This window comes from Saccopteryx bilineata, chromosome 2 (genome assembly GCF_036850765.1).
Source record: "Saccopteryx bilineata isolate mSacBil1 chromosome 2, mSacBil1_pri_phased_curated, whole genome shotgun sequence".
NCBI classification, from domain to species: Eukaryota; Metazoa; Chordata; class Mammalia; order Chiroptera; family Emballonuridae; genus Saccopteryx; species Saccopteryx bilineata.
The window spans coordinates 360,597,379-360,621,295 of NC_089491.1; the positions used below are offsets into that span (position 1 = coordinate 360,597,379).

At 50.0% G+C, this 23,917-nt stretch overlaps 2 protein-coding genes across 4 annotated transcripts in view; one reads left to right on the top strand and one right to left on the bottom strand.

Moving 5' to 3' along the window:
* SLC43A2 (solute carrier family 43 member 2) overlaps positions 1-12,622 on the top strand; it is a 60,417-nt gene extending 47,795 nt beyond the window's left edge. For all 3 annotated transcript variants that reach the window (XM_066263073.1, XM_066263075.1, XM_066263074.1), the window contains exons 10-14: positions 2,620-2,758; positions 4,255-4,384; positions 8,062-8,135; positions 9,355-9,478; positions 10,011-12,622. In XM_066263073.1, coding sequence (XP_066119170.1) covers positions 2,620-2,758; positions 4,255-4,384; positions 8,062-8,135; positions 9,355-9,478; positions 10,011-10,172 — 629 coding nt within the window. In that variant the 3' untranslated portion in view covers positions 10,173-12,622. The remainder of the gene's footprint in view (positions 1-2,619; positions 2,759-4,254; positions 4,385-8,061; positions 8,136-9,354; positions 9,479-10,010) is intronic.
* The window catches only part of SERPINF2 (serpin family F member 2), a 222,795-nt gene that overhangs the window by 157,822 nt on the left and 41,056 nt on the right, over positions 1-23,917 (bottom strand). The window lies entirely within an intron of this gene.

Consider the following 23,917-nt stretch of genomic DNA (forward strand, 5'->3'; position numbering starts at 1 on the left):
GGGGGCTGGTTGACGTGAGTTTGTGAATGAAAACATTGCATGGAACAAAGTACTCTACCTGAGGGCCCATTGAAAGACAGCCAATCAAACCCAACTTCAAGAATCCCCTGGGGAAACCAGGGGATTGGCCTGTGGAGAGCCTGGGTTCCAAGGCACAGCCCCGGCTGTCTTGGCTGAACACTGAGCAAGGGGGCCCTCCCGCACTGGGATCTACGCCCTGAACGGGAAGCAGGACCAGGCGGAGGCTTCCTCACGTGTGTATTCCAGTCGAGACTTGTTAGATCTGGTAAACAGAACTGATAACCCTCACACTACTTTCCCAGAACAGCACAGAAGGTCTTTAGCGGATTAGAGGTTTTGATTCTACAAGGAAAGTCGGTACTTCCTCAGGGCCTGAGCTGACTCAGCTTTAGTCATCCCAGAGCGGGACAAACACATTTGGTAAATCCTTTTTATTGGCAGTCTCACTGGTGCAACTTTTTTGTTGGTTTAATTGTTTTTCTCTAGAGATTGTAAGGAATCAAATATAGTTTTTAGCCTGATCTGTGGTGGTGCAGTGGATAAAGCATTGACCTAGAACACTGAGGTTGCCGGTTTGAAATCTCAGGCTTGCCTCGTCAAGGTTCATATGGGAGTCGATGCTTTCTGCTCCTACCTCCCTCCCCTCCCCTCCCTTCCCCTCCCCTCCCCTCTTTCTTAAAACAAAAAAAAAATGAATAAAATCTAAAATCAAATACAGTTTTGAAAGGGGATGAAAGTCCAGCCCTAACAAAAGAGAAGGATGACAAAGGCACCCAGACAACACTGGTTCCACCGTGGAGAAGCATGATCATGTCCCCTTGCAGAATTTCATAATGAATGCTGACATAGTCAAGGTCCTGTTTTTTACAGGAAAAAATAACCAATTTAGCTTTGTTGAGTCCAGTGATGTTCCCCCAAATTTCTACCACAGGAATGCTTTCATTATGTAACTCATTACAATCTGTGGACCAAACTTTGGCTGGTCTGTCATGTCTGAACACCCTCTGTTAAAAACTCTCAGGCCCAGGGAGGGGAGACACTGAAGTGTGCAGGAAAGGGTCCTCATTGGCCCTCGGAAGGCCGAGCTCCGTCCTACTGAGTTGTGGCTGCACTCAGTTCTCTGAGAAGTCTTTTACTGCCCAAGAAGAATTTTTTTCCTACTATTTCCCACATTCAAACAGTCAGTTTCAAGAAGTAGAGGAAGTTGGGCCAGGAAATTCCATCTGCAGCTGACAGGGCATTGGTTTTCCCCATCCAGCTCCTGTGAGCTGTTGTGCGCAACACCCACAGCCTCGACCATGCCCAGAGGGATGGCTTCAGGGTCAGGGAGCCAGTGGGGTGGACAGGAGACCAGCTCTGGCTGTCAGGGGGTCAGACGCTTTGCTGGGAGTTAGGGTGGATTGTTTGACTTCTCTTGCCCTCAGAGTGCAACTATGACAGAGCAATGTCACTGAAGGGCCACATGACAGTGAGTTCTACCAGGTTTTCTGCACCCACACTACTTCCCCATCATAGTCCGTGGCGAGCTACAGCCTGATTCACCAGCCTGCCTGTGACAAAGGCACCAACTGCACATGACCGAGTCCCCAGCAGACAGGAAAACGTCAACAGGTGCCCGTGCTGGGCCCCCTCCCACCTCCTCTGCTAGAAGCCTGGCTCGTGCTCAGCCACCCACTGGCGCTGTGAGAGTCAGGTCTAGGAAGGAAATGCCATGTATGCTGGGCCCAGAGCTAGCTAGCCTGCCTCCATGTCCCATCACTCCATACTGATCACTGAGATTTCTGCTGCTCACCTTGCTTTCTTCTTTTTCACCTTGCTTTCCTGATGCAGTCATGGCCACTGGTAAGTGGGGAGACTGTCGGGAACATTGCAACATCCCTTCCCCAGCCAGTCTCTGTTCCATGAAGAAATGCTTTCCCTTGGATTCCAAACATCTCTCTTAGGCAGATCTGGGGGTGGGGTGGGGTAATCAAGTTCCAGTTTCCATTTGCCTCGAAAAAAAAAGCTCCTCTTACTGGCTTAGCTGGAGCCCCCCAGTCAAGGCACATATGAAAAGCAATCCGTGAACAACTTAAGAGCTGCAAGTATGAACGGATGCTTCTTTTATCTCTCCCTTCCTATCTATCTCTCTGTCTCTCTCTCTAAAAAAATAAAGAATCCCATCTTAATTTTAAGGCTCCTGGAAGATTGAAACCCTGATCTCAGAGCCCCTGTGAGTGATGCTTTCATGCTGTATTTCTAGAGGCAGAAAACTAATGGCCAGTCTTACACAAGCCTCCATCCAGGCATTGGTAGTTTTGTGGTTCCCAAGTCAGAGAGGTTTCCTGGAGCTTCTGGGTGGAGTCATTGTGACATATTGGAGTTTATTAGCTGTTTCTTGGAAACAAGCAGGGGATTTGGAGAAGAGAATAGGGTATTTACCCCTTGTACCAGCTTCGATTTCAGAGGGTAAGGTCTTTGAGCTCCCCGCCAAGAACCACAGTGACGAGGGATTCTGGGAAGACCCCAGAAAAGGCCTGTGGGGTCTCAGACTTTGTCTGGTATGTGCTCCAGGCCTTGTCAGGAGCCTCCTGTGACACAACCCATCTTCCTCCCCAGTTAGCCTCTACACCTCCATTTTCGGTGTGCTCCAGCTGCTCTGCCTGCTGACAGCCCCCGTCATCGGCTGCATCATGGACTGGAGGCTGAAGGAATGTGAAGATGCCTCCGAGGAGCCCGAGGAGAAAGACACCAACCAGTGCGTAGGCAGGACCTGTGCCTGGCTCTCTGCCTCCAGAGAAAGAAGCCCCCAAGTCAGATGTTAGACAAGGGCAGGGTGGGGAAGTGGTTAGGATTTAAGTCTACGGCCATACCACCCTGAACGTGCCCGATCTCGTCTGATCTCGGAAGCTAAGCAGGGTCGGGCCTGGTTAGTACTTGGATGGGAGGATTTAAAGTCAGCAGGAATGGTAAGAGGGCTTTAAGACTCCCCCAAGGCTTTTAAGACACTCACTCATTCAGTCAGCACACATTCAGATCTATTGCTTCTTTATGGGAATTCTTTGGTAGGCTGATGTTTGGGAAACAGTGAATTAGATGAAACAAGAGAAATGAGAGGAGGGTCTGTATGCAGACACTGGATATCAAACCACTCCACTTTTACAACCACATTGAGCTCCTTACCATGAGTAGCACAGTGGGTGAAAGATCTTAAAGCAGTGCTGCCTTGCCTACCAGGCTCACTCTTGGTGGGATCAGTGGCCTCTTGTAACTGTAATAGGTGTTAATAGGTTGGTTCATGATCATGAGCATTAAGGTACTAGAGCCCTAATTTATGTCAGGCTTGGGCTCTAAGATCAGAGGATGAGTTAAATGCTGTCTTCTGTGACTCCACCTTAGTATAATAAACTAGTGTTTATTATATGAGGCGCTGTGCCAAGAACTTAATGTACAATATCTCAGTTAAGCCTCAGCAGCTTTCTGACGTGTGTGCTAGTGTGATACCCATTTTACAGATGTGGGAACTGAAGCTAGGAATTTGAGTAGCTTGCCTGAGGTCACATAGTGAGGAAGTGGTGGGTCTGAGACTTCTTACACATCTCTCAGCACTTGGTGTTCCTTCTTGGATGTCATACAGTTGTCCATGGGGTATCTGTGGGTGGTGAGACTAGAATCAGTAATAGTGAATTCACCTATTAATTAATTCAAGGGAATAATTACAGAGAATGCTTTGTTATCTAGGTCAGGTCCTACAGCTAAGAGGTTATTTGTGCCCATTCCAGTTCCATCTGCTGCATATTTGTTTCTACTTCATTCCCTCCAGCTCCTCCTCAAGGGGAAATCCACTCACTCTTTTATTTGGCTTATCATATGCCCTGTTGTCAAACCCCTATAGGATTCAGGTGAAGTTGAAGCCAATGATGAAGTGGGGCTTTGCCACATCCTAACTTGGGCACACTCTGCTCCTTCCTTCCACGTGGTTTGAGCTCCGTCTTCACTAAAGCAGTGCAGTGTGTTGAGGACCACCTCGTATCTGACCTCTCCACTGAGGTTCCTGCTCAGCACGCAGTCAACAGGGCGCAGTAGGAATGTCCCTAGTGCTGGTCTAGCCCCAACAGTTCCTAAAACCTGCTTGGGTGGTCTCTTGAGTCTTGAGTTGTCCACAGGCTGTGACTCCCAGGGTCTGACTTCCCGAGAGAGCCTGTGCTCCTCCAGGGAGCCCCCAGCTCCAGTGTGTGCTCTCTGTCTCTGCAGAGGTCAGACGAAGAAGAAGCGGGACCGGCAGATCCAGAAGGTCACCAACGCCATGCGGGCTTTTGCCTTCACAAACCTGCTGCTCGTGGGCTTTGGGGTGACCTGCCTCATTCCCAACCTCCCTCTACAGGTGGGTGTTGGGAAAGGGTGAAGTAAGGGGACAGTAAGACTAAAAGATACATGATGTGTCATGAAAGCCATCAACAAAGAGCCTGACCAGGCAGTGGCGCAGTGGATAGAGCATTGGAGTGGGATGTGGAGGACCCAGGTTCGAGACCTCGAGGTCGCCAGCTTGACCGCAGGCTCATCTGGTTTGAGCAAAATCTCACCAGCTTGGACCCAAGGTCGCTGGCTTGAGCAAGGGGTTACTCGGTCTGCTGTAGCCCCATGGTCAAGGCACATATGAGAAAGCAATCAATGAACAACTAAGGTGTCATAATGAAAAACTGATAATTGATGCTTCTCATCTCTCTCCGTTTCTGTCTGTCTGTCCCTATCTCTCCCTCTCTCTGACTCTCTCTCTGTCTCTTAAAAAAAAAGTCATCAACAAAGAGAATGGTGACTTTTCATTCATTTAATTCAACCAACCAGTGTCCTTCTATTTACCAAGAGCCTCTTACCTGCCAAGCTTTGTGCTTGGTGCTGGGAGTGAGCTGTAAATGACCCTGGGATTGCCTTTCACAAAAGACTCTTCTTTAGGAAGGTATATTGTTCCTTAGTCTTTCCCCCTTTTTATTAAAAGTATTGGGGTGACACTGGTTAACACAATTATACAGGTTTCAGGTGCACAATTCTACAACACATCACCCGCACACTGTATTGTGTATTCACACCCCCCTCCCCTGCCAAAGTTAAGTCTTTGTTCCTCTTGATTTGCATACCACAAACGCTACCGTCATACCATTTTCCAGAACTGCGTTGGGTAGCTATGTGGCTACTCATTTTGCATTGCTCAAACAGCTTAAATCTGATGTCCCAAGAAGTCTGGCTAATCTGGTGTTGATGGAAACATCTGTTCCTCAGATGCAAGAGAGCCTACAGGGTCTATACATTGTAGAGAGTGGAAAAAGATTATGATGATCACTTGGCATCTGGGTTCAAAAGCTTAATTTCATCCCACAGGTTTCTGATGCTTTTGAAACCTGATTCTTGGCAGAGATTGTGAGCAAGGTAGATTTTGTCACCTGTCTGACTCTTCCATGAAAATGTACTAGCCCCAACCCCCAAGATTATGAACTTTGAAGGGAGTTGAGTGATGGCATGGCACCCAGGGAGGTGTAGCCCAAGGTCAGATGGCATCTGGGCCAAGTCCAGGAGGAAAGCAAGAGTCCCTTCCTTTTTACAAGTGGCCTCGTGTTGAGGTACATTGGATATCTCGGTGTGCACCACCCACGGATACACTCATGTGACTAAGCTGACGCTATGCGTGTGGCCAGGGTAGAACATTGGAAGCTTGTACAGTTCTGGGTGGGAGTGTAATGCCCTCCTGGTCTCCTGGTGGCCGCCCTCTCTGCAAGACTGATAGACCCTTGCCCTGACCACCCTGTCCAGTAGAGGGGTTATCGCTTAGTGGGGACAGTTGTCTGCACTTTTTTTTTTTTTTGAGTTCTCATTGAAAGAAAAGTCAAGAAAAAGCAAAAAGGCATTTGAAGTGGAAAGGAGCAGCCTGCCTGCATATTCGGGCACAGCCCTCTCTCAACACTGCAGAGAGCAGCTCCTGCCCCCTCTACCACCCACATTCCTGGGATCAGGTCCTCGCTGCTGAATAGGGTGGCAGGGCTGTGTATCAAGAACAAACAAAGGGTCCTGGTGGCAAAGTGGACAGCTCTCATGCCTCTCAAATCATTAACAAGTGCTTCTCAAAACTTGCGAAGCCTGCCAGCAAGCAGCCTCCTTAAAAAGCACAGGTTTCCAGGCCCTGGCCGGTTGACTCAGCTTAGAGCATCAGCCCAGCGTGTGGAAGTCCAGGGTTTGATTCCTGGCCAGGGCACACAGGAGAGGCACCCATCTGCTTCTCCACCCCTCCCCGTCTCCTTCCTCTCTGTCTCTCTCTTCCCCTCCCGGAGTCAAGGCTCTATTGGAGCAAAGTTGGCCCAGTCGCTGAGGATGACACCATGGCCTTCACCTCAGGCACTAGATTGGCTCAGGTTGCAGCAGAGCAATGCCCCAGGTGGGCAGAGCATTGCCCCCTGGTGGGTTTGTGGGGTAGATCCCAATCCAGCACATGCGGGAGTCTGTCTGCCTCCACGCTTCTCACTTCAGAAAAAGACAACAAAACAAAACAAAAACAAAAAAAGCACAGGTTTCCTGGGAATATTAGGGCCTCAGTGACCGGTGGTGGGCAGGGAGACCTCTGGGAACAGTCCTCAGATCAGCAGTATCAGAAGATCCAGCCATGAGTGACCTCTTACTTAGTGCTACTGATACATTTTTTCTTAAATTTTTATTTATTCATTTTAGAGAAGTGCAGGGGCTTAGAGAGAAAGAGACAGGGGGAGGAGCAGGAAGCATCAAATCTCATATCTGCCTTGACCAGGCAAACCCAGGGTTTTGAACTGGTGACCTCAGCGTTCCAGATCAATGCTTTACCCAATGTGCCACCACAGGTCAGGCTCTACTGATACATATTTAACAATGGACCCTTGGTGGGGCCATGGCAGGGTGGGGTGGTAGGGCCTAATTTTAGCATTTGCCAATTTCCACTGTATAACTGCTCTCATTGTGGCTGATTTCAATCAATATGATACCACCGCCTGGCCAGGCTGTGGCGCAGTGGACAGAGCAGAGGACTGGGATGCGGAGGACCCAGATTCAAGACCTCGAGGTCGCCAGCTTGAGCATGGGCTCATCTGGTTTGAGCAAAAGCTCACCAGCTTGGACTCAAGGTCACTGGCTTGAGCAAGGGGTTACTTGGTCTGTTGTAGCCCCAGGGTCAAGGCACATATGAGAAAGCAATCAATGAACAACTAGTGTCACAACAAAAAACTAATGATTGATGCTTATCATCTCTCTCCATTCCTGTCTGTTCCTATCTATCCCTTTCTCTGACTCTCTGTCTCTTAAAAAAAAAAAAAGGCCCTGGCTGGTTGGCTCAGTGGTAGAGCGTCAGCCTGGCATGCAGGAGTCCCAGGTTCGATTCCTGGCCAGGGCACACAGGAGAAGCACCCATTTGCTTCTCCACCCTTCCCCCTCCCCCTCTCCTTCCTCTCTGTCTTTCTCTTTCCCTCTCGCAACCAAGGCTCCATTGGAGCAAAGTTGGCCTGGGCGCTGAGGATGGCTCTATGGCCTCTGCCTCAGGCACTAGAATGGCTCTGGTTGCAATAGAGCAATGCCCCAGATGGGCAGAGCATCGCCCCCTGGTGGGCATGCCGGGTGGATCTCGGTCGGGCACATGCGGGAGTCTGTCTGACTGCCTCCCCATTTCCAACTTGAGAAAAATACAAAAAAAAAATGCCACCAACTGTGGAGTTGGGAAGAGAAAGAATCACAGTAACACACCATCATGGTATTTTCACCATACAAAAACCTTAAGAATATACATAATATTAAAACATATTAAAATAAGTAGGAAGTGATAAATTTTGAGTATTCCTTTTATTTTTAATATAATTTGTTTAATTATAAGTTTATAAATGTTAAGTTTTCGTAATGACTATGTTTAACAACTGGCTCAATAGTTCCTGAAAATTCAGGAATTGGCCCTGCAGAGCTGGTATGAGCCAACTCGTCACCAGTACTCCCACTGCTCAGGGGACAAGGTGAGGGCCCTCACAGTCTTCTGCTCACTCTCTGTTCTTCCTCCTTTAGATCCTCTCCTTCATCCTGCATACAATTGTGCGAGGATTCATCCACTCTTCCGTTGGGGGCCTGTATGCCGCCGTGTAAGTCCTGGGGACTGCATGCAGGTGGCCTGGTGACAGAGGGTGAGGGAATGACTTCAGGAAAAGTTAGTCTTGAGGGGCCAGCCTGCCTTCTCAGGGTTCATTTTCTTGCATCAGGGACAGGTAACAGGGCTTCTATTGGGTGTGTCAAGGGAAGGTCATACCTGGCAGGAGCTGGGTCAGTGGGCAGACAGTTGGGTGCCCATGAGTCTTGGCATTTAACATGAAATCAGTTTTCTCAGCCAGAGTTCGTGCTCCTCTGCAGCTCATTACTGCCTCAGGGGTCGCCGCTCCATCGAGTGCTGGGCTGCCTCCAGTTGCTCATGGGAAGGGCAGGGGTGGGTTCTGGCTGCCCAGAGCTCAGTGTTGATATTCAAATGATCATCAGCAGGGACAGTGACATGGATAACTGAGCCCAGAGTGTATGACGTTTCTCTCCCATAATCCCACAGGGCCTGCTGTCTCTACCCACAACCTCAGGCCTTGGCTAAAATGAAACCCGCTTCCTTTTCTGAGAGGCCACCCATGTATAAGGAACCACAGTGCTCTTCCTCCTTGGGCTGGGCCTTGGCTCCAAAGTTGGAACCCAAACACCATCCACTGTCTCTCTGACTGAAGACCAGATTGTTCCCCTCTGGGAACCCCTTTCCGCCTCTGGGGCCCCAAAGCCTGATGTTTTCTAAGATTTTTGCCAGAACTTTCTCCCCCTCCCAGCAACATTACATGGGGGTCATTCCAGGTCCCACCCACCCAGGCCTGGAGGAAGTTGTGGCTGCACTGGCAGGGTCTGAGAGTCCGCTGAAGGCTCTGAGGCTGCGTTTCCGTGATTACACAATGCTCCTCTGGATGAGAGCACGCAGAGCCGGGCCCAGCCTCCATCCTGCTCCCTTGGCCTATTTCCCAAGCTGTAGACTCCCGCGTGGTACCCGCTGGTACCACGCTTTCCACTCAGCTCAGCCCAACACCCACAGGCCCAGGGCACACCTGGGCAGGGTGGGTCTTCCCCAGAGTCTGGGGCCTCAGGTTGGTCCAAAAGAGAAATTCACTTTGCACGACAGTTCAGCAGAATATAATCTGAACGTGGTCACCCTGCTGTTCTCTGAGGCTATTCCTGCCTCTTCTCTGGCACCAGCACACCTGGGGCCAGGCTGAGGCCAAGGAGCATTTGGGAAGCCTGAGAGCGGCATCTTCAGCAACAGGTTCTCTATTGCCCCGGCAGGTACCCCTCCACCCAGTTTGGCAGCCTCACAGGACTACAGTCTCTGGTCAGCGCACTCTTCGCTCTCCTGCAGCAGCCTCTGTTTCTGGCCATGATGGGTCCCCTCCAGGGAGATCCTTTGTGGGTAAGAAGGGCCAGAGGGCAACGGTTTACATCATCTGCCCCACTCTGCTGAGTGGGAGCTGAGGGGCATTGCTCTAGGGCTTCCCAGGGCCCTGAGGACAAGCAGTTTGGGAAATTTGGTTAAGATCAAGTCAGGGTCCCCTTCTGAATGGTGGCTGGGCAGGAGGAAGAAAGTGTCCTTTCTGGACCTGGTTTGAGATAAATAGAACCTAGTTGTCACTGCCCCACCCCTGGAGATCCAGATCAGTAGGTCTGAGGTCAGGGGTTGAGGGGGGAGGGGGGTTGGGACAGAGGGCAGGCCCTGAGGCTGCTGTGTGGCCTCCAGACAGCTGGGGAATTCTGGTGCTGGAATGTGCCCCTTCCAGCCTCTTGAACATTCCAGTTTCAGTTTTTCCTCTCTCCTCTCCCATGACCTCCTCCCCTTTCCCAAACCTGAGTGCCAGGAAGGGTCTTAAATTGGAGTCTGCAAAAGACCACAACCCCTACCTGGTCCCCTGCCCCATGTGATGGCAACTTCCACCCTGCCCCCCCAGGTGAACGTGGGGCTGCTCTGCCTGAGCATGCTGGGCTTCTGCCTGCCCCTCTACCTCATCTGCTACCGGCGCCAGCTGGAGAGGCAGCTGCAGCAGAAGCGGGAGAACGACAAGCTTTTCCTCAAGCTCAACGGCTCGTCCAACCAGGAGGCTTTCGTGTAGTGCCCACCACCTCGGAACTGCGGCCTCCCGAGACCTTGCTTCAGTGACTCACCAGTGTCCTCCTCCCCACCCCAGAGGACCTCCATGCACCCCCAGGAACCTCTCCTTGACCGTGTTGGAGTCCATGTTCCCTCCCAGGGCCTTGGTCCTGCCTTGGAGCTCTGCTGTGGAAGCACAGGAGAGGGCCTGGACATGGGATTTTCCTACCACTGGAAGCAGGCTGCCCTGGGCTTTGCTCTGCTTCCGTTGAGGGGCCCTGGAGCCTGGAGTCTCCATGGTGCCTGCAGGAGGAGCCAGGAGGACCCCTGACAGACAGGCTCTCTCCCTCAAGTATCTGGATTCTGCCTCTTGCCAAAGCAGAGGGGATGCCGTTCACTGCTCACCGCCTGCCCCTCGGCTGCATGCCCACCAGCCACGCCTGCCTGAGGACAAAGGCTTGCACTGTCTGCACCCCCTCACCTGGCCCCTCATCTCTTCCCCTGGTCAGTCTGAGGCTGCCTGAGGAAGGAAGGACCCGCTTCCTGTTGTTGGTGCTAACTCCTTTGTAATTCCAGCCTGTGGTGGTGTGCCCACGGCCTGGCCTCCCATTAGAGGCCTGGGGAACCCCCCTGTCTTAAAGCCTGGAGAGGGGATGGAGGGCTGGATGGCCATACTAGGCTCAGAAGCCAGAACAAAGGTGATCAGCAGCTCCTAACCTCCCTCAGGACCTAAGCGGAGAACAAGTTTCCACTGCCACCCTTCATCCAATCTGTGGCCTGAAGAGAATTAAGGGTCATCAATAGGGTACCCCCCCCCCACACACACACACACAGCTGTGTTTGTGGGAGTGAAAGTAAGGCTGTGGATGGTAGACATGGAGGTCCAGGCCTGGCGGGGTGGTAGATAGGTGAGGGGCCTAGGGGTGTGTGGATGTGTACACGTGAGATGTGTGGGATGGTGGTAGGGTGTGGGCTCTGTGTACCTGCCAGTATTCTCCCAGAGCCACCCAGGAGACAGCCAGGTCTGCAGCAAGCTCAGTGCCCTAGAGCCAGACTGGCTCATCCTGGAGTTTGTTGGCAGCTGTGGGGCCACAGCGCCCCCTGCTGGCAAACTCCTTCCAGGGCCCTGGAGCTGTTTATACCGGAGAGGCTGTCCTCTGCCAGGCGGGCCCTGATTTACCAACAACCACCAGGACTTGCCCTCAGAAATGTATCTGGCACTTCCTGGGAGACCAGAGAGGGGTGGGTGGATTTTTAGGTTTATAATTTTGTTTTTATTTTTATTTAGGTTTTATCAGACTCCTTTTTATAAAGCAATAAGTCTATTTTCCTCCTCTTAAGGGTTGCCCCTGCTAGCATATCAGTTAAGGGCTACACGTGCCTATTTTGAGCTTGAAGAGAAAAGACAATATAGAATTGTATACCTGAAACCTATATAATTTTGACCAGTGTCACCCCCAATAAATTCTATTTTAAAATAAATACAAAAAAAGCAAAGTCAAGACAAGGTTTTCTGCCACAGACCAGCCCCAGTCGTACCCAGCTGCTCATAATTTCCCTGGATGATTGCCAGCTTGGGGGGAAGGGCCAGGAAGACGGGGCTTGTGCACACATCTTGAACGTGTGAGCCACCCTCCTGCTGCTGCTGCTGCTCAGACAAACAGGCTAATCCTGACCCCCTTTTATCCTCTGCTCAGACTTTTCCTGTCACTTGGTCAACTGAGGGTTCATGCTGAGTTCAAGACGTAGGATGATCCCAGGAGAGCTTCAGGCTCAAAGAGACAGGCAGAACGGTGTTGCGGGGAATAGCAGAGAGCAGGAAGGGGCAGATCCAGGCCCAAGTTCAAGCGGTCAACATCTGAGCACCCTGAACACATCTAATCTTCCTAGGCTTCAATCCACTCAAATGCTAAACAGCAAAAAATATTTGTGTAAAAATATTTTTTGGACCTGACCAGTTGGCTCAGCAGTAAAGCATCAGCCCAGTGTGTGGATGTCCCACATTCGATTCCTGATCAGGGCACACAAGAAAAACGCCTATCTGCTTCTCCTCACCTCCCCCTCCTCCCTCCCCCCTCTCTCTCTCTCTCTCTCTCTCTCTCGCTCTCTCTCTCTCTCGCTCTCTCTCTCTGTCTCTCTTGCTTCCTCTCCCGCAGCCATGGCTTGGTTGGAGCAAGTTGGCTCCAGGCGCTAAGGATGGCTCCATGGCCTTGCCATAGGCGCTAAAATAACTCAGTTGCCAAGCAATGGAGCAATTGCCCCAGATGGGCAGATCATTGCCCCGTAAGGGGCTTGCTAGGTGGATCCCAGTTGGGGTGCATGCAGGAGTCTGTCTCTCTGCCTCCCCACTTCTCACTTTATATATTATGTTAAAAAAATTTTTTTTTCAATTTTTATAAGATTTTATTTGAACCAAAACTGACAATTGCCAGGATGCAAAATCTCAAATGCTTCTAAAACATTTTTTAAAAAGAGAAAACAACTAGCCCTGGTCTGTTGCTCAGTTACAGCATTGTCCTGACATGCCAAGGTTGCAGGTGTGATCCCTGTCGGCACATACAAGGATCAACTAATGAATGCATAAATAAGTGGAACAACAAATCAATGTTCTCTGTTTCTGACTCCTCTCTCTCTCTAAAGAACAACTGTTTAAAAAAAAACTTTAGCCTGACCTGTGGTGGCGCAGTGGATAAAGCGTCGACCTGGAAATGCTGAGGTCGCCGGTTCGAAACCCTGGGCTTGCCTGGTCAAGGCACATATGGGAGTTGATGCTTCCAGCTCCTCCCCCCCTTCTCTGTCTCTCCTCTCTCTCTCTGTCTCTTCCTCTCCTCTCTAAAATGAATGAATAAATAAATAAAAATAAAAAATAAATAAATAAAACTTTAAAAAGAGACAGCAAGGTCAACATTTCGCAAACCTTCCCTCAGAACACTAGTTATGTGAGGATTAATAGTTATACTAATTTTTTAAAAAGCTTTATAACCTGACCTGTGGTGGTGCAGTGGATAAAGCGTCGACCTGGAAATGCTGAGGTTGCCGGTTCGAAACCCTGGGCTTACCTGGTCAAGGCACATGTGGGAGTTGATGCTTCCAGCTCCTCCCCCCGTCTCTCTCCTCTCTAAAATGGGGAAAAATTTTTTTTTAAAATAAATAAGCTTTGTAGTCAAATTTGGGAAATGCTGAGTTAAAATCAAGCATGTTTCTTTGCAGCACTTGGCATGCTCATGGACCTGTGGCTCTCCCAGAGGGGGTGTGGTATGCTGCGGAGGAATGGTTTTAACCATCAGAGAGCCGCCCTCCATGTGTGGCCCAATGGAGTGCTTCAGTGCTTGTTAAACATGGAGACTAGGTCTCGCCTCTGACCGAGAGGGAGCTTATATTTTGCTAAGCCCCACCTGGTCATCCTGGTGTCGTCGTGTTCCCCCCCCCCCCAATGTTTGAGACCCTCTGACAGAGGAGTACAGTTTGGGGAAGTGTTGATTAGCAAGTGCCCTTCCAACTGGGAAAACAGGTTACAGACAAGGCCCGGGCTGAGCTGCTGCCCCTCCTATCCGCCTGCAGAGTGTGAGCACTTTGTGGAAAGAAGCAGGCATTGGTAAATGAGTTCCCGGTGGAAGTAGGTCTAGGCCCACAAGAGCATGGGTCAGTTCCCACCAGCACCCACACCCCCTTGTCAGGACCGGCTTGTTAGATAGTTTACATATTTTCCTGTTTGCACTGAAGCATGATAACAAATCCAAGAGTTAAATAGTGTTATTTCTATTTTACAGTTAGAAAAATTGAGGCCCCAGGAGGGGAAATAATTCGTTCAAGATTAGAGCCAGGGGTCGCTGGCTTGAGCAAGGGGTCACTTGCTCTGCTGTAGCCCCCCCAGTCAAGGCACATATGAGAAAGCAATCAACAAACAACTAAAATGCTGCGATGAAGAGTTGATACTTCTCATCTCTCTCCCTTCCTGTCTGTCCCTGTCTTCTCTCTCTGTCAAAAAAAAAAAAAAAAAAAAAAAAGATTAGAGCCAGGGCTTGCATATGGGTCTTACCGTCATGAGAGCAACCAAAGAAAACCCTCCAGACCAGGACATTCCTTTTGGACTGATAGCCCCAGGGAAGCTGGGAGGCGATAGCTTGTAAAAGGGAAACAAACCTAGGTACCACTTTCTTGGAGCCAAGAGATTCCTCTGGAAATGGAATACCTCTACTCAGTGGGGTTATCTTGGCCCTGGAGGCAGATAGAGTCTTGAGGAAGCAATTCTCTAGTCACCCCAACCCTTGAGAGGAGTGCCTTGGAATGGGAAGGGGACCATCGGCTGATCAAAGGCAGCGAACAAGTGGCCATGGCCCTCCATCTTCTTTGTTCGCAGGCTCCTGGTGGGAAGGAGCAGGAAATGATGCCCAACCAGTGGTTTCAATCAGAATGAGGAAGGAAGCTGGGCCGGTCTTAGAAACACTGCCAGGAACCCCTCTTCTCTCTAGTTTCCTTAGACTCAGGTCTAGATGTTCCCTTGTTGGCTTCTTCCAGACCCTCCTGGTCTCTGCCTGCAGCCCCTGCTGCCTGGACCTGTACTCAGGAAGGTGCCAGCCCTCCCAAAGGCCAAAGATAGGGTTGCAGGTGCCTTTCTGTTTTTCTCCATCTCCTTTCCTCTCTCGTACCCAGTATCAACCAGGTCCAGACAACTTCTGCTAAGCCCTCCTCATCCTGGCCCTGGGCTGTGCAGTCTGGGGGGGCCTCACACTGCCCTGGGCCCCAAGGACACTGAAAATGGGGGAACATCCAGTATTCAGGGTACAAGTTTAGGACTCTCAGACAACAGCAGAAACACATTCAGGCCCTGTGAGGTTTTTGATGTACTTGTGTATCAGCCTGAGGGCAGAATCTGAGCAGATATGCAACTGGGGTGGGTAATGGGAGGTGGGGTCAGGCTGAGGGCATCCTAGGCATGGGGAGGGACTTCTGTCAGCTTGGAAATCTCAACAGGACTGAGCTTCAGGGGCTGTTTCAGCAACAGCTCCCTCAGGAGGATATTATGATGGCTTCTCCTGGGTTCTTGGGACAGTGAGGCGCCTTATCTGTTCCAATAACCAGAGGCCCAGCTCCAAGGCGGTAGCCCATTTTCCTCAACTATAGATTGTGGGATTATGAGGATGGGGAGCCCAGGACCCCCATAGTGAGGGGGTTGGTTTTTCACAAGCTACAGCCTCCCCTGGGGTTGGGTGGTCAGGGTAAGCCTGTTTGCCCCCATGTCCTAACTCACCCCAATCCCTGGGGTAAGGACAGAGCTTCCCAAATGTCATGAAGGAGAAGCAGCATCTTGCATGGGGGTGGCCTGCCAGCATGGAGCTCCCACTGTGTTCCTTGGTCTCTGCAGGCAGCATGTCCCGGGATCTGAGGTCAGTCACTCCCAGTCTCCTGGGTGGATGCCAGACTGCACTGGGGCACCTGGCAGCTCCCACTTCCCCTTCCCAGAGTAAGGCTCCATTTCCCATGCTGAGGGGAAGAGTAGAGATTAAAGGCCCTGCCACACATACCATGTCAATGACCTTAGGCAAGTCTTGAGCCTGTTTCCTGATCTGTAAAGTGGAGATAATACCCTCATAGTGAGGCTTGGCGAATACTGACATAAAGCATTTGCACAGTACTATACCTGGCACTTACTTAATAGGCACTTAACAAGTGACAGCATTGTTTGACCCTGGAAGAGTGCAGATAGCACAGGAAACGAAGGCCACCCCTACTCCTCTACTCCCACCAGTATAATAGGACACCTACTTTAGGCAGCTCTGACCAGGACGATCTCATGGCCTCGTAAAGGAAGTGGAGTCTATTTCTGCTGACCCTACCCCTCTCAGAACCCCTCTGTAAGCAAAAAGCCTTAAGAAATTGTTCCCTTGTTCATTTATATGTCTTTCACATTTTGATAAGAGACTTAGCCAAAAGGCTCCTCAAAGCAATCTCTAAGTGGTAAATATTCAGGCACTCTGACAGGTTTATGTTGGGGGGTGACTCAGATCACAGCATGTAGGTAGCACCTCCATACCACTTCCTTGTCAAACTGCTTGGCTGTGCCTGTCTGTGTGTGTGTGTGTGTGTGTGTGTGTGTACACATGTGCATGCATGTGTTGAGGTATGAGATGTATTACTGGCATGTCAGGTGTGAATGTGTTTAGAGGAGTGTGTAGGAGCTTGTCTGTGTGCCTCTCTGGATGGAGAAGAAGGAGAGGGTCTTGCCTCGCTAAGTCCCTTTCTGTTGCTGGAAAGACTGAGGCAGGCCCCATCCAAGGACCCAGCCCAGGCTCTCGGAATTGTGCCTGACAGGGTAGTCTGTTCCCTGTGTTACCTGGGGTCAGTACAGTGCCACTGATGACCTGGAAGCTGACTTCCTACCCCTTTGCTGTTTCTAGCACCGCTTACTTCCTGGCACACAGTAAGCACTCAATAAATGTATGCTGAGAATGACAAGAACTGCTTCCTCCTCGGCTCCTGTGTTTCTTTCTCCCACAGTCACACATCCCCTTGCTCCTTGTCTCTTGCTCAGATTCCCTATATCTTACCTGAAATGTGCTCCATGGCCCCCACCTCTCTCTTGTGCTGCATCCACCATGGCCCCAGCTTTGCTGGTTTGGCCTCTGCATGCCATTTGAAGAAATGGCGCCCTGGCCGGATAGCTCAGTTGGTTAGAGCATCCTCTAGACAAGATAATCTGGACATGTTTTCTTTGAATATATGTACCCTGGTTTATTGATGTCACCCCATTAACATTAATAAAAATTTATTTTTAAAAATGTTGGGAAGGGGCCCTGGCCAGTTGGCTCAGCGGTAGAGCGTCGGCCTGGCGTACGGGGGACCCGGGTTCGATTCCCGGCCAGGGCACATAGGAGAAGTGCCCATTTGCTTCTCCACCTCCACCCCCCCTCCTTCCTCTCTGTCTCTCTCTTCCTCTCCCGCAGCCAAGGCTCCATTGGAGCAAAGATGGCCCGGGCGCTGGGGATGGCTCCTTGGCCTCTGCCCCAGGTGCTAGAGTGGCTCTGGTTGCAGCAGAGCGACGCCCCGGAGGGGCAGAGCATCGCCCCCTGGTGGGCAGAGCGTTGCCCCTGGTGGGTGTGCCGGGTGGATCCCGGTTGGGCGCATGCGGGAGTCTGTCTGACTGTCTCTCCCCGTTTCCAGCTTCAGAAAAATACAAAAAATAATAATAATAATAATTAATTAATTTTAAAAAATGTTGGGAAGGGATAAGTAGGGGGCCTTTTCAGTGGCAAGTGGGAAGATAAGTCTGCTTGTGAATTCTCATTCTAGGGGAGGGAGATCATCCTTGCCCCCCTTTTTTTGTGTGTGTGGCAGAGACAGAGTTAGAGAGAGGGACAGACAGGAAGGGAGAGATGAGAAACCAATTTTTCATTGCGGCTCCCTAGTTCATTGATTGATTTCTCATTTGTGCCTTGACCGCGGGCCTTCAGCAGACCGAGTAACCCCTTGCTGGAGCCATCGAACTTGGGTCAAACTGGTGAGTCTTGCTCAAACCAGATGAGGCCGCGCTCAAGCTGGCGACCTCGAGGTCTCGAACCTGGGTCTTCCACATCCCAGTCCGACACTCTATTCACTGCGCCACTGCCTGGTTAGGCCCTTACCCCTTTTCTTTGGTCCTAAGGCAGTGGTTGTGAGCAGGACTGCTCCTTCCCACCAAGCTGGCTACCCTCCTGTCAGGACCCTGGTCAGTGTCAACAGGAGGGAGAGAGCAACTGGGCCCCCCAGAGTTGCCCCAGGGAGACCCTCACTACCAGGAAGGGGAGGGGTGGCCTGATTATCAGAGGCCTGGCCCCTGACCCAGCTGAGGTGGGGGAGGGCTTAAGGCACAGGGGAGGGATGCAGATGGCCTTGGGGCTAGCTGGGGAAGGGATGAGCAGTGTTTCCCTGCACAGTAGCCGGGGCAGATAGATGCTAGATGGATGTCCTACTTGTCAGGACCGCAAACTCAGAAGTGGGAGCTCTGGCACTTCCTTTGTTGTAACCTTTCGTTTTCCTGTGTTTGATCGAGACAGCACAAAAAAATGAAGAGTCACAGCATAAATTCTGTGCTGCTACAGGGGCAGCAGACCTTGACCTCTGTGAGGAATTGGTGAGGACTCTGGAAACCTGGAGGCCACAACCCCCATCTCCGGGGACAGCCTTCGCACAGCTCCAACCAATTATGGCCATGTGGGAATGGGCCCAGTGGTGTTAGATCTTCTGATTTGTTTTAAAAGAAACTACAATAGAAATCTTGAGTTTTATATAAAATATCCCCATTAAAAATTTTTTTTATTTTTATATTTTTTACAGAGACAGAGAAAGAGTCAGAGAGAGAGATAGACAGGGACAGACAGGAACGGAGAGATGAGAAGCATCAATTATTAGCTTTTCGTTGCGCTTTGCGACACCTTAGTTGTTCATTGATTGCTTTCTCATATGTGCCTTGACCGCAGGCCTTCAGCAGACTGAGTAACGCCTTGCTCGAGCCAGAACTTTAGGTCCAAGCTGGTGAGCTTTGCTCAAACGAGACAAGCCCACGCTCAAGCTGGCAACCTCGGGGTCTTGAACCTGGGTCCTCGGCATCCCAGTCTGAAGCTCTATCCACTGCACCACCACCTGGTCAGGCTATCCCCATTTTTAAATGTTAATTTCAAAATTTTTGTTTAGCGAGGCTGGGAGGACACCCATCACTTTTCCTTCCCCCTCTTCCCTCTCAGGTGTGCATCTCTAAACTCTACAGGATTTTACAAGGCTTGCAGCCAGGGGAGCCGTGGGCAGCAGCAGCTCATCCCAGGCTAACCCCCTGAACCTGTCTCCAAGGCCCCTTCTCTCTGATTTCTAGAGAGCCAAAGCAGCCCCACCTGGGCTGTCTCCTGTTGCTTCTTCTGCCCTAAGAGCTCTTCCTTGTTTCACTATCCCCAGCTTTAATAAATGTTGTCTCAAAATTATATATATATACAGCTGCTCAAATAGCCTTTAATCCTATACAGGCCAAACGCTGTCAGAGGTAGAGGGGGAGAAGCAGAGATAAAATGCCGCCTCCTCTGGGTGCCCAGAGCACCTGCTATCTATTTCCTTGATACCAGCAGATGTTATATTTGTCTTGTATTAGTTTGTGGCCCTACATGGGCTGGAACCTTTTTCTTTTTACTTGTGTCTCCCCCATCCTGGCGCATAATGAATATTACTGAGTCTGGCTTCTAGAGTGGCCACGGTCCCTATTTAGGGACATGGAACTGTCAGGCAAAGCTCAAGGCAGAGCCAGCTCACCCTCATGGGCTTGAGTCCCTGACTGCAGCTTGTCCTGGCCAACACACTCCTGTGTCAAGTGAAATGAGCTGGGCAGCCAGGGTCACGTGTTTGATTGTCTGGTGTCTGTCTCCCCACTAGAACAAATGTTCCTTGAGAGCTGGCACATGCTCTGCCTTGGTCACTGTAATACCTCCAGTGCCTCAAATGGTACCGGCGTGGAAGAGTTGCTCAGTAAATATTTGGAGGATGAAATTCTTAAAAAGAAAGACAAATCAAATGAAAAGAGGCTGAAACAGACTGAGACAGAAGCTGGGAGAAGAGCATGCTCTCAGCAGCCAGGAAGAACAGAGCAGAAGATGGAAAGAGTGAAACACAGTCTCCCCTAGATACCCAGAGATGGGTTACAGGCGTGTCTGTGACCAAGGCAGTAATGAGGGCCTGCCAGCCAGGAGAAACCATCCAGGGGCCGGAATCATGAGATGCACAGACACCAAGACAAAAAAATCAAGAGAGAGAAAACAAGACAGAACAGAGAACAGACAGATACGGGGAAAGGAGGCAGCTGTAAAGAGAAGATGAAAGAGACACAGGTTGCAGAGTGAGGAAGACTGACGACAGGGTTGGGGAGAGACAGGAAGGGAGTAAAGAGAGGAATGCAAAGGGACAGAGGAGAGATAAGAGACATTGAAGACAGAAAGATACAAAAACACACAGACACAGAGGCGAGATATAGAGACAAAGACAGAGAGAGTGAGGAGAGCTGGAGAGGGAGCTAGAGAGATGGAGAGAAGATAGAGAAGTACAGACAGATGGAGAGAGGGAGGGAGACAAGGAAAGGGAGACACGAGAGCCAGAAAGATCCCTGACAGTGGAGATGACCCTCTTTCTTTGTAAGCCTGGAGCATGAGAAGTATCTTTGAGAGGCAGCAATGTCCATCCCTCCTTCCTCACAACACCCTCCCCCCCCAACAATAATAATATGGGAATGTGCCACATACTGCACAAAATTGATCTACTTACATTGTCTCAAAGCAGGCACATTGATTCCCAGCAAACCCACAGGGCAGACATGATCACTGCCCCATTTCACAGATGAAGAAGCTGAGGCACAGAGAGGTTCAGTAACCTGTACAAGGTCACCCAAGTGGCAAGTGGTAGGTCTGGGATTCCAGGGCATTAGGCAGCAGGGCTCTTTTTCTGCAGTGGGGCTGTAAGGAACAGTAGGAGAGTGCTGTGGCCCTACACAGAAGAGCTCACTCCTATGCACACCTGAAGTAAAGCTGGATAGAGTAAGAGATATAAGAAATGGAACAGTGGATAGAGCATCGGACTGGGATGTGGAGGACCCAGGTTGGAGACCCCGAGGTCTCGAGCCAGCTTGAGTGCAGGCTCATCGGGTTTGAGCAAGGCTCACCAGCTTGAGCCCAAGGTCGCTGGCTCGAGCAAGGGGTCACTCGGTCTGCTGTAGCCCCCCAGTCAAGGCATTTATGAGAAAAAAATCAATGGACAACTAAGGAACCTCAACAAAGAATTGATGTTTCTCAACTCTCTCCTTTCCTGTCTGTCTGTCCCTCTCTCTGACTCTATCTCTGCCACACAAAAGAAACCCAAAAACAAACAAACAAAACAAACAGAATAACTAGGCTCTGGCCTGGTAGCTCAGTTGGTTAGAGCGTTGTCTTGATATGCCAAGGTTGCAGGTTTCATCCTGGGACAGGGAGCGTATAAGAATCAACCAATGAGCCTGACCAGGTGGTGGCGCAGTGGATAGAGCGTTGGACTGGGATGCGGAGGACCCAGGTTGAGCCTCGAGGTCACCAGCTTGAGTGCAGGCTCATCTGGTTTGAGCTAAAGCTCACCAGCTTGGACCCAAGGTCGCTGGCTCGAGCAAGGGGTTACTCGGTTTGCTGTAGCCCCACGGTCAAGGCACATATGAGAAAGCAATCAATGAACAACTAAAGTGCCACAACAAAAAACTAATGATTGATGCTTCTCATCTCTCTCCATTCCTGTCTCTCTGTCCCTATCTATCCCTCTCTCTGTCTCATAAAAAAAAAAAAAAAAAAAAAATCAACCAATGAATGCATAAATAGGTGGAACAGCAAATTGATGTCTCTCTCTAAGAATAATTTATTATTTTTTTCAAAAATTTTTAAAGACTTTATTTTAGGAGAGAGAAAGAGAGAGAGAGAGAGAGAGAGAGAGAGAGAGAGAAAGGCAGGGAGGAGCAGGAAGCATCAACTCCCATATATGCCTTGACCGGGCAAGCCCAGGGTTTCAAACTGGTGGCCTCAGTGTTCCAGGTCGACACTTTATCCCCTGCTCCACCACAGGTCAGGCAACAGTTTTTAAAACATGTAATACCAGCCCTGGCCAATGGCCCAGTGGTAGAGCGTCGGCCCGGCGTGCAGGAGTCCCGGGTTCGATTCCCGGCCAGGGCACACAGGAGAAGCGCCCATCTGCTTCTCCACCCCTCCCCTTCTCCTTCCTCTCTGTCTCTCTCTTCCCTTCCCACAGCCGAGGCTCCATTGGAGCAAAGTTGGCCCGAGCACTGAGGATGGCTCCATGGCCTCTGCCTCAGGCGCAAGAGTGGCTCTGGTCACAACAGAGCAACACCCCAGATGGGCAGAGCATCGCCCCCTGGTGGGCATGCCAGGTGGATCCCTGTCAGGCGCATGCAGGAGTCTGTCTGACTGCCTCCCTGTGTCCAACTTCAGAAAAATACAAAAAAATATATATATTGAATAAAGTCTTAAAAAAACAACAAAAAAAGAAGTAAAATCAGCAAGACTTGTTGACTAATTGGCTGAGAAGGTAAGAGGGAGGAGGTTTCTGGCCTGGGAGCATAAGTGGACAGTACTACCTTACTACCTTTAGGAAAACATAAAAAGAGCAGATTTGCACCGGGGAAACAGTGACTCCAGTGATGGACTTAAGGGGCACCCAGGTGATGGTTGCTGGACTGCCCAAGACAGGGGCTTGGAAAGGGAGGGTGCTGTTAAGTCACGACTAGTGCCCCAGGACAGCCCTGAGTATTGCATACATTGGCCATTCATTCATTAAATCCTAGAGCGGGAACAGGGATTGCCCCAGAGATCTCAATCCAGGCCCTGGGAAAGAAGGCCAACAGAGGAGATATTATGACCCAAAGTCCAAGATTAAGTGAATGGCCCGGTCCCCTGGCCCTCCCAGTGCAGGGTTGTTTTTTCCCCCCACATAATATCAATGAATAGTTATTTAACAACTGCTGTTTGCTGGCTCTCTCCAGTAAGTAACTAAACCCTACCATTTGGGACCTTGCAGTTTAGTTGGGAGAACTATATATTTACTTATTCAATCAATAAATATTGATCGAGCTCCTGGCCCTGTCCTAAGCTTCTTTCTAGGCACTCAGGATACAAGGGTGATCAAGAAAAATGACATCCTTCCCTTGTTCAGTAGGGAGAAGCAGAATATAAACAAATACGGAATTATCTTTAAGTTGTGGTAAATGTTATAAAGAGGCCGAACAAGGTGACTGTGGGCCATGGCAGGCACTATTAATTGAGTGGTCTGGGGAGAGCCTTGGAGGAGGCAATGTTTAGACAAAGACTTTAATAACTGGAGGAATTGTTGCTAGGCTGGCTCTTAGTTAATAAGAGTTGAGTCCAGGGAGTTTGAAAGACTATGCTGGCCACTACAGGAAATAAAAGGCAAACACAACAAACAAAATCTCTGAGAACCAGCCTCTGCTCTAGAGGAACTAACTCATGGAGAGTAGGCCTTGCACTTGCAGAAAACTGTAACTAGTGACTTGAGAGTTAGCTTTCTTTTCTTTTTTTTTTTTTTTTGAGAGTTAGCTTTCAATAAAGGTGAATGTGTGTGACACAAAGGACAGTGCTAGGAGATAGAGAAACCTCCTGGGCTGGAGAGGTGTAGGAAGCATTAGGGACAAGGGAGATTTGAGCCATATTTGGCTAGAAAGAGCTACAGGCATCTTCAGAGGGAAACTAGCTTATGCAAAGGCACAGAGGCAGGATTCTAGAGGATGGAATCTGGGGGATGGGAGGCCAGAGAAGAGCCTCTGGTTAGAGCAGCAATTTTCAACCTTTTTAATCTCACGGCACACATAAACTAATTTCTAAAATTCTGCAGCACAACCAAAAAACTTTTTTTGCTGATCTGACAAAAAAAAATAGGTGTCATTCTGATTCATTCACACCGTACAGCTATTGTTGTGTTGGCTGTAGCTATTTGTTTAATTTCACAATCGGAAAAGAGGTCAGTACCTAAATAGTCAGGTATTGCATGTTTATTTTTTTATTTTTTATTTATTTTTTCCTGAAGTTGGAAACGGGGAGGCAGTCAGACAGATTCCCGCATGCGCCCAACCAGGATCCACCCGGCACACCCACCAGGGGGCGATGATCTGCCCATCTGGGGCGTTGCTCTGTTGCCACCAAAGCCATTCTAGGGCCTGAGGCAGAGGCCATGGAGCCATCCTCAGTGCCCGGGCCAATGGAGCCTCGGCTG